The 14,280-nt window shown below is 39.3% G+C and overlaps 1 protein-coding gene across 1 annotated transcript in view; it reads left to right on the plus strand.

Moving 5' to 3' along the window:
- dock1 (dedicator of cytokinesis 1) overlaps positions 1-14,280 on the plus strand; it is a 303,695-nt gene that overhangs the window by 267,177 nt on the left and 22,238 nt on the right. The window contains exons 43-46 of the mRNA XM_034707590.1: positions 491-575; positions 5,688-5,774; positions 9,878-10,054; positions 12,451-12,534. Of these exons, the coding sequence (XP_034563481.1) occupies positions 491-575; positions 5,688-5,774; positions 9,878-10,054; positions 12,451-12,534 (433 nt within the window). The remainder of the gene's footprint in view (positions 1-490; positions 576-5,687; positions 5,775-9,877; positions 10,055-12,450; positions 12,535-14,280) is intronic.

Consider the following 14,280-nt stretch of genomic DNA (forward strand, 5'->3'; position numbering starts at 1 on the left):
GAACAGATTTCTGTCTGCGAGAGAGACAGATAAAAAGATGGAAAAAGAGGAAGTAATGTGTCTATATCAGAGACCATGTGTGTGCCCAGACAGCTGTTCCCAAAGCCACTTTGCAACACACTTCATCTTCTTAGTGTGAAAAGTCTATTAACCTGATTTGCCAAAGTTCATCCCTGCCAGTCCTGTGCCACAGTCAGGTATGTTGCTGCCTCTCTACGTGTCTGGTTTGTCAGACCAACTTCAGGGGTCACCAGTGATGTGTGTGACCCAAATCTGAATTTAATTACTATGTAGACGAGGCCCTGCTTTCGACAGGTAGTCAAAACCAACATGCTAAATGCCACAGCTCCTGCCAGAGCCTGCCTACAGGAGGCCTGTCCTGTGTTTGACCTGAAGCAAAGCAATCAACCTTTGAATCAAGCTGAGGATTGCCCATAACAGGTTTAATTTACTCAGGTGCTGATATTTTTTTTTTCTTCCCCCTCCCCAGCTTCTACACAGTAAATGAAGTCCATAAATTCCAGTATTCCAGGCCGGTGAGGAAGGGAGAGAAGGATCCTGACAACGAGTTTGCGGTAATTGCTGATTTTTTTCCTACACCCTACCTTTGCCTGTCCATCAAGGTTTTGCATTTCATTGCTTACATTAGAAAATGTGACCACACTTTTCTTCCTCTTTTAAAAGAAAAATGCATTAAGCCAGTTTGAATTCTTAAAAATAACCTGAAGGCTACTTGGTATTCAACATAGACTGTTAATAAGAAAAGGATGTGTCCACTGTGGTGTCACCCTGTGGTTTATGAACTGCTGTTTTGAGCCTTCATTTTGTATCTTTGTTGTCACCATCTTGGGTTTTTTATGACTTAAGATTAACTAAATTTGGTAAAGCTACGCTAGCCTTATCCTTGGTTATCAAGCCACATCTGTGATCCTTGGTAACTTTGAAAGTAAGACCGGAGGTATCTTTGGTTTGAAAAAATTACCTTAACAATGTAGGGATTACTTCCTCAAGCCCTTTGGTACAGCATATTAGAAAGGCAACTGTGACATGTCAACTATGATGTAGCTCTACCCTAAACTTATGTATACCCTTCTTCATCATCTATTAAAAACTGGGATATTAATTCAAGAAATGATTATCATGGTGTGTTCAGGTTAACTTGAAACTAGAATTTGAAACCATAAGAAATATCAAGAACACATTTACGGAGTTAATTAGTCAATGGAGAAGAAGAGTTTTTTTCTCATAGACCTCTATTAAATCAGACCCTGTTTTTTTTAAACCAATGGAGTTGCCTCCAGATGGACATTAGAAAGAATACATGTTTAAGGCACTCCCACATTACCTTAATTTGAGACCCAAACGCTACGTCCACTTCTGAACAGTAAGGATGTAGATCACGGTGTCAAACTAATTTCAGTTCAGGGGCCACATACAGCCCAATTTGATCTCAACTGGGCCAGACCAGTAAAATCATAACATAATAACCTATAGAGAAGGACAACTCAAACTGTTTCCCTTTGTTTTAGTGCAAAAAAGTACAAGTAAATTCTGAAAATGTTTCACATTTAATGAATCATCTTTTAGAAAAACAGCTGTTGTATTTTTCCCCATGATGAGTCTCATAGTGGGGCCAAATACTATATTCTTTAAGTGCTGAAACCTGCTGCGTACACACCAAACCCACAGGTTTCCCAGTCACCGGCAACACAGTGTTTCGTTTACAGCAAAAGAACAGATACATTAAAATAATAAAGAAGGTAAAGTTGACTATTTTGGACCCCTCAGCTCCAGCATGAACAGTTTGCTTGCTGTACAGTGTTGTATGCAGGGGTGTAGTGCTAGTGCTAGTGCTTGTAATGACAGAGCGCACCTATAACACACGCACATATGTGGCTCCTTTTTTCCAAAAAGGTGGATCCACCGCTCCTGCTGTTACAAGTTTACATAACCGAAAACTTTAGTGTTGATTGGATCTTGAAGTGCTCTAAAAAGTAAATGAATTTAAACTGGATTATGCAAACTGCAAATATTCTCCCGGAGTGGCGTTCAGGTGCGCTCCATCAGCACTATGATTGTTTGCGACCCCCAGGGGACAAATCTGAAATAGTAGTTACTTTTATTGAAATATTGCAGTTAATGCCTTCTCTGTCATTTTGTCACTTTGGGAAGTCATCCACGGGCCGGATTGGAACCTCAGGCGGACCAGTTTTGGCCCGCAGGCCGTATGTTTGACACCCCCTGATGTAGATGCTTTGTCAACTATACAATTAAATGTCGTCACCCTCGCTAGTCTAGAATTACTCGTCAGTTAAGCAACAGCTAATATTTTTATTATTGTTGGCCTAAAGTGCTGCTCAAATATTTTATCTATGCTCTAAGGCAGCCACCAGGTACTAGCTGTTGCTACAGCTTCGGATGATGGCTAGAGTCACAATGCTACTGTACTTCAATACTCCAGATGCAAACAGCCTGGCGTGGTTTGGCAATTTGTCACCTCAGAACTAGGGATTGGTCTTAATTTGGAGTATTCAAAAAAGTCATTAATATATACTGTAGATAATCGAAGAGTTAATGCAACATTTATCCTAAAGATTTTAGCAACAGAACATGATTTTCAGAGCGTTTCAGAAAGGCTGGAACAAACAACTTCTCTTTTCTTTGACAGAGATGTCAAGAAATTGTAGCAGCAGAGTTTGTGTTTGGAGAGATTTTGTTCCTGTTTATTTATAATCCATGTTTTAGTTTTGACAAATGAATCATACCTTGAATGGGTAAACATACATTACATAACAAGGATTTCTTGTTTGTCTCTCACTTACGCTCACACTCTCACACACAAACACACACAGTTATTATATTTGTTTAAAAGATTTTGCTAGGAACAAGTACCTCAGCTCCACTAACAGGGCCAAACATTTGTACTACGCAAGAACATACCAATCAGGAGAATAATGATCCGTCTAGATTGGGGTTATAGATTTGGTCTTCTTGTATGTGAGGATGCAGGAAATTCAATTCAATCCAACCTGAAAATAAGAGTCTCATTGTGATCTGTTTAAATGCTGCTTGTTAGTCCTGTTGTTTTGCTACTCATCACAAGATGCAGCTGGATTGTTGTTGCAGGTTTAGAACGCACACTCTTGTCTTGTGGGATTTTTTTTTCCAGCAGAGCAAATCAATATCAAAACAGATCTCTCTCTCTTTTATGAAAGCTGAAGATGTTACTCCAAAGAGGAGAGATACAAAGGAGTTGTTTTCTACTTTATTTTAAAGGATAGAAGAAGTGGTTGCCGACATGAAGAGAGAGAGTTAGTCAGAATATCGACAGCAATCCAAAATTATTCGCCTGGTGCATCTTTTACTCCTGATTTTAAGTACGTCTGATAAATTTTGTTTTGACATATTTCATATTTTTGCAGACAGTGACAACGGCGACAAATTAAAACTAATCAATGCTTTCCTCTGTCCTCTGTCTGATTGAAGCAGAGCAGGATGATGCATTCACTCTATTATGTTGACAAACTGATAGAACTATTTCCAGCCTGACAAAGAGGTGATGGATACCTACTGCTACACATATTGTTTCTGTCAAACCTATTCAATTTGTCAGTATGTACACAACTGTGTAGTTCTCCATCGCTTCAACAGAAGCAGAAGGTATGCACTAAAGCACACTCTTTTATCTGACACCTACTGTGAGGAGAGTTAAAAAGGTTACGTCCGACTGAAATGAACACTGATGCCTATTAATGAGCCACAAAAACAAACGTATTATTATTACATTTTTTTTTTTTTTTTTTTTTGAGTTACATTTTTGTACATTTTTGCCTTTAATCGATAGGACAGCTGAAGAGAGACAGGAAATGTAGGGAGTAGAGAGTGGGGGAGGACATGCAGTAAATGGGCAGGCTGGAATTGAACCTGTGACCTCTGCAACAAGGTCTATAGCCTCTTTATATGGGGTACGCGCTTTGACTGCTAGGCCAGCGGTGCCCCATCACATATCCTTACCCTTTTTAAATCTGTTTTAACTATTTGTATTCTTAATTTGATGCTTTAATTTATTTTAATTACACATATTTTATTGTTGGTGTGCATGGGTCTCTATTTTATTTTATTTTTATTTTGTATTTTGATGCTTTAACTTATTTTAATTACACATATTTTATTGTTGGTTGTTATTATTATTATTATTATTATTATTATTATTATTATTATTATTATTATTATTATTTTCCCCCTATTATGTCTTGCCATTGTTTTTCTTCTGCTCCTTTCTTGTTTTTCAATTGCTGTAAAGCCTACTTTAGGTATTTGGTTTGTATGAAAGATGCTATATAAACAAATCTTGATTGGTTGATTGATAGGTATTTTTAATGCCTGCTTTCTCTGGGTTGGTGTCAGAGAAGGGGTTAACATTGCACAGACCAAGTTACACAATCCAAAGGAAGTTGTACCTCAGCTAAGAGGGAAAATGTTGAGATTTTTTTTGTCAGTAAACACCACCTACGCATGTACAGGACGAGATCAGGGAAGAGAAAAGATGTACTACTATGTCCACAGAGGGTGCAAAAATCAAAATTTTCAAATTAAATTAACGTGGTATTTTTCTTGCATTTCAATATAGTAAGAAAAGGTTTAAATCTCCTGTAAGGAGTTTTGTTTACTGGTTATGAAACAAACTGAATTCAATACTGATGCCTTTCTATGGGCTACAAAAGCAAGCAAGGCCATCAGAACTAAGATTCAGTGTTTCTTTACAGTTCATTTTAATAGACATAGTGATTTACAGAAACAGACATCTTTTAACATTGCCCTCAAAATCACTACCTGAAAATAGACGGGACTTGTAAAAGAGAGAGGTATAGCTCTGTCCATAAGGGGAGGTAAAATCAATGCTCGATTAAGTTTCTCACAGGAGCTTTAAATCTTGTGTCCATAGACTTCATAAACTGCTGCATGATGCATGATGCATGATGCATGATGCATGATGCATGATACATGATACGACAAGATACGATGTCCTTTATTGTCCCCGTAGGGAAATTTGGAGGTGGAGCTGAGGCGGGCTTTCAACCTCCTTGCAAACAGCTACAACCTGCCCACCTGTCAATCAAATAACCCATGCCCCTAATTATGCAAATCTATGCAAAGCTTGTAGCCTTAAAATAATTAAGTGGATGAGTTATGAAAAATGTTAACACCCATACAGTGTGAAGGAATACAGGAAATGAGCTATCAATACTAAAACAGTGATTTGAACCAGGCTGTAACTATGTTTATTAATGCAATCAAGATGTGCATTCTAACTCAGGCGTTAATGGCGCTCTCTCAGCTTTTGCAGCCAGCCTCAAGTGGACACTTGAGGAACTGCAGTTTTTTGCACTTCAACATTGGCTTCATTTTTCAACTTGAGGTTGCCGTTTGATTGAAACCTTATTGCAGAGGTTTTAGAATGTTGCCTTCTTAAGATATTTTCTGCCCAATGATGCAAAAGAGCACACTAGATTTTATTATTTCTGATGTAAGCCGGTCTAACTGATCTGTCAACAACAAAGGGAGGTAGTGGACACAAGTCTTCAAGCTTGTTTGGCACTTAAACAGCAGTGAGTTTATTTGTTTGAGTGTTTATCAGTTGTTTTCTGCGCTGTTCTCATTTGCCGTCTTTGTCACTTTGTCAACAGAACATGTGGATCGAGAGGACCACCTACAGTACCGCATACAAACTTCCCGGCATTCTGCGCTGGTTTGAAGTCAAGTCTGTCTCCACAGTGAGTATGAAAAGCCTGTATGTGTGTGTGTGTGTGTGCGCGTGTGTGCATGTGTGTGTTTGAGAGAGAGCAAAGCAGACCTCCTAATCAGATAAGGATCTGCAGCCTTGCTCAGAGGCAATCGATATGATTTGTCCACTTAAGCTGTATAGACAGGCGTGTGGACGCCGGCGTGCCACTCCCCAGACTAACCAGCGGGCACGTTCTCTCATATTGCCAGAGGGCCTACATTGATCCAGCCAGCACTCCTTAAAGCCTGTTTCCACTGAAAACAGCCACACAGCACAAACACAGTGAGAGGAGAGCTCAGAACTCGCTCGCTGTTGATTTTCCTCTAATAGAATTACCTGGATTGCTGTATTGGAAACTTGTTGATAAGAGGGTGGTCAGACTGCAATAAGCTCCTTTAATGTTTACTGTAGCAGCTGGAATGGAAACATTTCTCCTCCATCTGACTGAAAACACATTAAAAATGCATTATTTTAGCTGTGTTGTGTTGACTAATGAAAATGCTACTCTGTTGTCCCTGTTTCCATTGAAAATGAGAGTGAGGAGAAGTAAGTGAGTACAGTAATTTATGTGGTAGCACAATAGCAGCTTACAGTATCGCTTAGAGTCACCTGCCTGTTCCTATAAGAGATTCATTAGTTTGCTCCAAAAAGAAATGCACTACCAAGCACTAAAAAGCTGACTAAGTATTCTCAGATAAATCACTCTGCATTTGTCTTTTGTTTTTTTTCCACACCAGACTTTACTCGGTTGTTTAAACCTCTGCTCAGGCAGACACTTTTAACTTTTTTTCCGTTGTTAGTTTCTATCTGAGGAGATAATATAATAATAAACTTTGTTTATAAAGCACTTTTCCTAACAAAGTTACAAAGTGCTTCATAACAAAAATGCATAAAAGAAAATCAATAAAAAGCAAATGAAAACAGTAACAAGAGGACAGACGGGAAAAACAGGACATCAGAAGACCGAAAAACAGCCATGATTTCAGGGTTCATAAAAGCCCTCTTATATATGAAGGTTTTTGAGAGACGATTTAAAAGCAGCTATGGATGTGGATGGTCTTATTGTTAATGGCAGTGAGTTCCACAGTCTTGGAGCTCTAACCCAAAAGGCCCAGTCACCTTTAGTTATCATCCAGCAGAACATCCAGCAGAGCTACATCCACTGATCTTAGAGCACGCCTAGGCACATAGGGGGTCAAACATCTCTTAAATACTTTGGAGCAACTCCATTTAGAGTTTTCAAGTAATCAATAATATCTTAAAATCAATCAAAAAAAAAACACAGGAGTGATGTGTTTGTACTTGGTTGTGCCTGTTAGAATATAAGCAGCGAGGGGCGCTGGTGGCCTAGCGGTCTAAGCGCCCCACATACAGAGTTCTACAGTCCTCGTCGTAGGGGTCGCTGGTTCGATTCCCGGCCAGTCGACCATTTCCTGCATGTCTTCCCCCTCTCTCTACTCCCCACATTTCCTGTCACTCTTCAGCTGTACTATATAATAAAGGCAAAAAGGCCAAAAATATAACTTAAAAAAAAAAAAAAAAAAAGAATATAAGCAGCGGTATTTTGAACCAACTGGACTAACATAAAGCACATGTTATTCAGTATGATATCCCGTAAGTCAAGGGTTCCCAAACTTTTCAGCCCACGACCCCCACTGTCCCTCGAGGTTGTGAAACGTTGCTCAAAGTAATTGGCAAGCACTAATAGGGCAATCCAAAAACAGACATTAGAACGAGACTTGAGAACACAACAGCCAAACAACCACAGTGTTATTTAATAGAAATTTCGAAAAGGCTTGAGGAAACAAGTTATCTTCATGTTTGGACTGTAGCAGTGAGTGGACTGTTCAATAGGCAGACACACAGGTGAGTCTGTGTGCGTCTGTTAGCTTCAATCTAGCTTTAAGGCTTAAATCTTAATTTACCCGGTCTACTTAAAATTAGCCTACCTACATGCACATGTTGCTGTGTTCATGTGCTGATGCTTTTGAGTCACCTGGTAACAAAGAAAGCAGAAAACAAATTAAACATTTTATAATTGTAAGGTTTCAAATATAAATTTATTTTTTTTCCTATATTTTTACAGTAATAGGTAAATTATCCTATTTTAGATTACTTTGAATATTAACATGTTATACGTCATCTTGCGACCCCCCAACCGGTGTCTCACGACCCCCACTTTGGGAACCACTGCCCTAAGTGTCTAAGAAAGGACGTTTGTGTTCATTGTTTTAATGTACCATCTGTAGAGCCAGCACACGTGGCTGAGTCCTCCCCGTCCCTCCTGTTACTCATTGCGATATACATTTCTAAAGAATCTTCTGCATCAACTTTTGTTACCTTTTTACCATCTTCCTTGGGCAGAAGTTTGGCTGTGTCCTCTCATTCTACTAAAATAAATGAAGAGGTGTATTCCTGTTGCTTTTGCTGAACAAACCTGACGAACTGACAGCATTCAGGTCTCACTGTTTTTTCTGTCCCCCTATGTCAGTAAATGTGACGTGTTTAAGTAAAATAATCAGGTGCTTTACTGCACTGTCATGAATGTATGTTGGTCTCAACTCAACTCAACTTTATTAATATAGCACTTATAAATAAAATACTTAAAAACAAATTAAAATCATCACAGTAAAATTAATAAATTAAGTAATAGTGGAAAGAAAAGTTATAAATAAGGTAGCGTTAACAAGATCAGATGAATACAAGAAATAAATAGATAAAAAATTAAATAAGATAAATAAATGTTAAAGCAATGATTAAAATAACTAGAATAATAATGAAAAATAATCACTCCAAATTAAAAGCTACGTTTAAAAGGTAAGTCTTAAATTTACTTTTAAAAACACCCAGAGAGCTCGTCGTTTTAATGTCCAGAGGCAGAGAGTTCCATAGCTTAGGGGCGTAAAAACAGAAAGCTCTCTGGCCGGTGCTGGTTTTTAAAAAAGTAGACCCTGAACATAAGATGATTCCACTTTTTAAGATGTATTTTAAAGGGGAAAATGTATTTTGTTCAGACCAGTGTGGCTATTATCAACAGCATGTGAAACTGGCAAAAAGCAGGTAGATTCATAGGCTGTAAACATGTCTATAATTACTTCAATGAGTCATGTTTGTAATGTGTCAAAGTGGTAGAAACGGGTATTTCCTGCTCCTCCTCTGCTTATAAAGTTATGTTTACACAATCTGCATGCATAGCCAGCAAAAATGCACCACCTCATGACACCCAAGCAGCAGGCATCTTGGATTCTTAGCTCACCCTCTGCTTGCTCCATCCTTTGCACAATCACTTCACTCTGAAGAATTAACCCCTCCTTAACTCCTGTGAAGTGTTCTCCTCCTCTGCCGCTCTGATTGAAAGCAGAGACCTCTTCCTTCAGGCCGGGTTGGAACATACAGGGGCAGCTTGCCCTCCAGATGAGCCGAGGAGAGGCCGAGTTATCCGAGGTCACATTCCCCATTTAAAGCTTAATGACTGGGCTGAGAATCATTGTGCTAAAGTCGTCCATCTGACAGTGCTTTTTATCAAGCTGGCTATACCGACACAGATTGGAGATTTGTCTCCCTGGCACAACATCTTTATGCTTTTTTGGCTGAGCGCCTGAGTCTGACATTTACTCAACAATCCACTCATGTTTCCTCTAAATTCTTACTCACACACTGGAAGGAGGGAGGTGGTGTTATTCATTCAAAGTAATGAGATTGCCCACACATAGAGCTGAAGTTGGATTTAATGACAGTATTTCCAAGTATTTTATTCATTTTTTCTCAGAATTGCCAATCATATTTTTGTTGACATGGGAATTGAAATCCTGCTCCACCAACACACTATCCATCATCATTTGACAGTTACAGGTTTATGAATGGATGCAGTGGAAAATGATTCATTGCTCTTCTATCCGGCTTGATTTATGTGTGTAGTTAAAGGTTCCTAAGCCCCTCTTCTAATAACCTCACTCAGGTCGCTGAACATAAATGTTTCTGCTTGATTGTTGCGACCACAGCGGCATAAGTGATGTATGTGCATATAAAGTGGAAACAGGTGAATAAGTGCAGCTGATACTTGATGACACCTTCACTTGTCACCCTGCGCAGGAGGAGATCAGCCCGCTGGAGAACGCCATGGAAACCATGCAGCTGACCAATGAGAAGATCAGCAGCATGGTGCAGAGGCATCTTAACGACTCCAACCTTCCCATCAACCCACTCTCCATGCTGCTGAATGGGATCGTGGACCCAGCTGTCATGGGAGGTTTTACCAACTATGAAAAGGTATTAATGCATTTCTTGATTTGTTCCAATATTGTCTAAAAATCTGTATATCTCATGGACTGTAAAGGAAGTGGATGCAGCCTGTGCCAAATAATGCCAATGTGCACCCTTAAACTATATATTTTAATGATCATCAAAAAGATACTCACTGGTTACAAAAATAAGTCAAATAAAATGCTCACAATAACTAATTTGGACATTTTTTACTACAGAATGAATTCAAATTGGTAATAATGGTGTACTTTACAGTAATATGTCCAATAAAGTAGGATATGCTTCATATCTGTGATAGACCAATGGCTGCCATCACAGCCTGTCAACAACGATTTAGACTAAGCAATTCATATCCTTCTTTTTTTTTTTTAAGTTATATTTTTGGGGCATTTTTCCTTTATGGATAGGACAGCTGAAGAGAGATAGGAAATGTGGGGAGCAGAGAGAGGGGAAGACATGCAGTAAATGGTCGAGGCTGGAATCGAACCTCAGACCTCTGCGATGAGGACTATAGCCTCTGTATGTGGGGAGTGTAGACCACTAGGCCACCAGTGCCACGATATCCATCTTTTTGTCCAAAAACTGTCGACTCCAACTTCCAAAAACCGAGATACCAGCAGCCCAAAAGCTAACCAGAGAGTTTCACAAACCAATGGGTAATGTCAGACTGGCTTCATCCCTGTGTTGTATACAGTCTATGTTCTACTTTCTCCATCTCAGTTGTTAGTGTTATTTTCTTAAAGCTTTAGAAATTCTTTTTGGGGAGTGTGTTTCGTTCCAAGTGAGATGTGAAGATTAATAATCTTCTGTTAACTTTGAAAAGACTTAATGAGTAATTGTTATGGAGGTAAATGTCTATGTTAGCGCATTGATCAGCTTATCAGGTCTGTGATGTATGAGCCACTCATTTTGGGAATTTTTATATTTTTGCATCTCAGTTTGACATAGTTTGAGGCACCAAATGCTAAATATTATTATCAGAGTTTGTTATTTCTATGTATTAAGTATTGTATTATATTTTGTATTCTAAATCATAGAAAAATTAATTAGATTAGAATATTTTTCTCAACTCTACTACTCCTTACTCTTTGCACTGGCTTCCAGTTAAATGTAGGATCCAGTTTAAAATGCTAGTTGTTGTGTACAGAGCGCTCAACGGTCAGGCTCCAGTCTACATCAGGGAGCTGCTGAAGCCTTATAACTCCAGCAGGACTCTCAGGTCCTCTGATCAGGGTTTATTGGTTGTGCCTCGTACCAGGTTAAAATCTAAAGGGGACTCTGCTTTCCAGGTTGTTGGTCCTAAACTCTGGAGCAGTCTCCCTGTTGAACTGAGAACTGTGGACACTGTTGACAGGTTCAAAAAGCAGTTGAAGACTTATCTGTTTAGACTTGCCTTTGCTTAATCTGTCTGTTTTTATGTAATGTTTTTGTATGTATTTGCAATCTCTGTTTTGCCTTTTAATGTTTTTCTATTGTTGTTGTAAAGCACCTTGTGACCTCTGTTCTTGAGAGGTGCTCTATAAATACATCTTACTTACTTACTTGCTTATCTAAATCAGGTTTTTCTGATGCATTTTATGTTGTTGAGAAGAATATTGAATCAAGTTGTATTTGACTCACACAAATCAAATCCTATAACACACATCTCCGGTCACTGATGAGTCAGAGTTTATTTATAACAGAGTCAGATAAATATATCTCAGGTTTGATTTCATGATTTGAAATCAGATCAGTCTCATGCACATTTAGACTCGTTAAAGTTCTCATTCAATCAAACTCTATAGTCTTCACTCTACACCTGTGACTGTTGAATCACATTCTATCTCTTCACATCATTAGTTATAAAGCAGGGTCTATTTATTTCTTCTGAAGGACTCGACTCAATCTACATTGAACCCTGCTTGTTGGCTCAATTCAGTGTTCTCACTGCTGGTTTATTGGAGTCACAATCTTCATCATAACTCAGCAGGAAAATATACGGAAAGGAAAACTCCTTTAACCTCGTATTTGATGAAAAAAAAAAAAGTCATAGCCTGGATATGTCCTGGTATCCCGGCGTATATCAAACACTGAAATGGGTTCATATTGGTCTTATAAAACGGCGCAGTATGAGTCAGAGGAGGATTGACGTGAATTCTTCGCCCTAAGGTCACTTCTTCATCTCAGAGAAATAGTGCAGGTGGTGGAGGAGAGACGAATGCCTTGACGAAACATTTCTCATCTGAACCCCCACTTGTCTTGTCACTGTTTTTTCTTCTTCTTTTTTTATTTTGAATCACAAACTTCTCCACATTTCAGATTCTCCCGTCTGTTATGACCTGAATTTACCCCCCTCTTTTCCTCCCGTCTTACCAACATTCTCACTCTGGTGTCTCCTCTCTCTCTGTCTCTCTGTTCACCAGGCTTTCTTCAATGATAAGTACATGCAGGAACACCCAGAAGACCTGGACAAGATAGAGAAACTGAAGGACTTTATCGCGTGGCAGGTGAGACTGAAGTTTATCTTTAGAATCCTTAGAGTGCTTGAGATCATGTTTAAGCATCACATTGTAGTTTGTAAAACAAAGCCAAAAATGTCATTGTTCAAGAGAAATTTCATGCTTGTTTCAAGTAAAGGAAGATTAGCTGCTTGGAAATACCATTGGAGACATTAAAACATAAATTCACATCACTCAGCCTCTCAGGACACTCAATCTTCCTGATAAGTAACATGAATTTGTTTTGGCCCCACTTCACTCAACAGAAACTGAAAATCTTATCTCCTTCTACCTTCCTTTAAAGGTGACATATTATGCTCTTTACATCAAAATATATTGGTCTAAGACGTCCCCAAAACATGTCTGAGTTTATTGCTCAGAAAAACCCGTTGAAATCAGATTTTGGCATGCCTTTAAAATCCTCTTTTTCAGCGCTGCTCAGAACAAGCTGTTTTCTGTGTCTGTGCCTTTAAATGAGAATGAGCTCTCTGACCATGCCCCCTCAGATAGTGGATGTGGCCTTGGCTGTCCACCACCTAATGTTTACATGTTGGCTGAATATACACAGCTGCTCACAGACCCGCGTTACTTAAACCCTCTGAATTTGATCCAGAATCTGATCCTGACGGAGAGGCGCCTGCAGCAGGAACCTTCCGGAACGATTGGTCACAGATTTTTTTCAAGTTTTTTCGACTGCAGCCCTTTATTTAAGTATTTAATTTAGACTTGAATGTGTAGAACTTTATAAAACTTCTTCAAGGGTGCCCAACAACATCAGACATGGGGTCTGACAGTGAACCTCGCCTTTCAGCTAACTCAGCTGCATTTATGTCTGTTAGATGTTGATTAATGTACATCTTCCTTTTTAAATAAAGATCCTGCAGCACTTTGCTAAAGTCCCTGCAGACGGAGTTACAACATCTGAGAGTCCCTTATATACACAGTGGAGAGTTTGAAGTCTGAAGGATACTTGTTTTATTCTCTCTATTGTGGCATTTATATATAAAATGTTGTCACCTAACTAAAGCACCACTGCCGCTGCTGCTGCCGCTGCTGCTGCTGCAAAATAAAGTCACTCTCGAAGGTTACTGCTGAAAATATAATATGCTTTGAAGAACTCGTGAGTGCACTGCAAAGAGTGTCCAATGACAGTAACTGAGGAGAGCGGGGGGGAAAAGAGCCGTTAAGAGTTCAGTGGAGATAATAGCGAGGGAGAGTGCTGAAGCAAACATTCTGAAGTTAGGGCGGATGCTCCGCTGCGTGAAGAGACAGCCAGAGATCAGCGCTGGCGGTTTTGCGAGCTCTGCATCCTCCCTGCGCCCGAGAGAAGTGCACACACAGCAGACAAAAAAATGCACACACACATTGTTGGAATACATCACAACATGTAGTGTTTAACTGCTTATTATACAACTGAACAGGTCTTTAGCTCATTTGTGTCTCAGCTTTGATTAATAGACCCCTGGCTATCTTGCAAAAACTTCCTCCCGTTGGGATTTCAGAAGAGCTGCACTGCAGGTTTTAAATCTAGTTATGTCTTATCACTCCCCTATAACTCTACATCTGTGAACCAGGGGTCACTTTAATACCCAAAAAAACAACCTTACGGTTCACCCTGGAATCCAGCACAGATACAAGAGCTCTATCTGCGTCCTTTTGCAAGTAGTAAGAAAAAAAGGGGAAGTTAATTGAATTTGCGATGGCTTCTCCTCACTCTGTTGTAGTAAAATAGGTCAACTTTGTGCTCTGCATCTC

This window comes from Notolabrus celidotus, chromosome 18 (assembly GCF_009762535.1).
Source record: "Notolabrus celidotus isolate fNotCel1 chromosome 18, fNotCel1.pri, whole genome shotgun sequence".
Taxonomy (NCBI): Eukaryota; Metazoa; Chordata; class Actinopteri; order Labriformes; family Labridae; genus Notolabrus; species Notolabrus celidotus.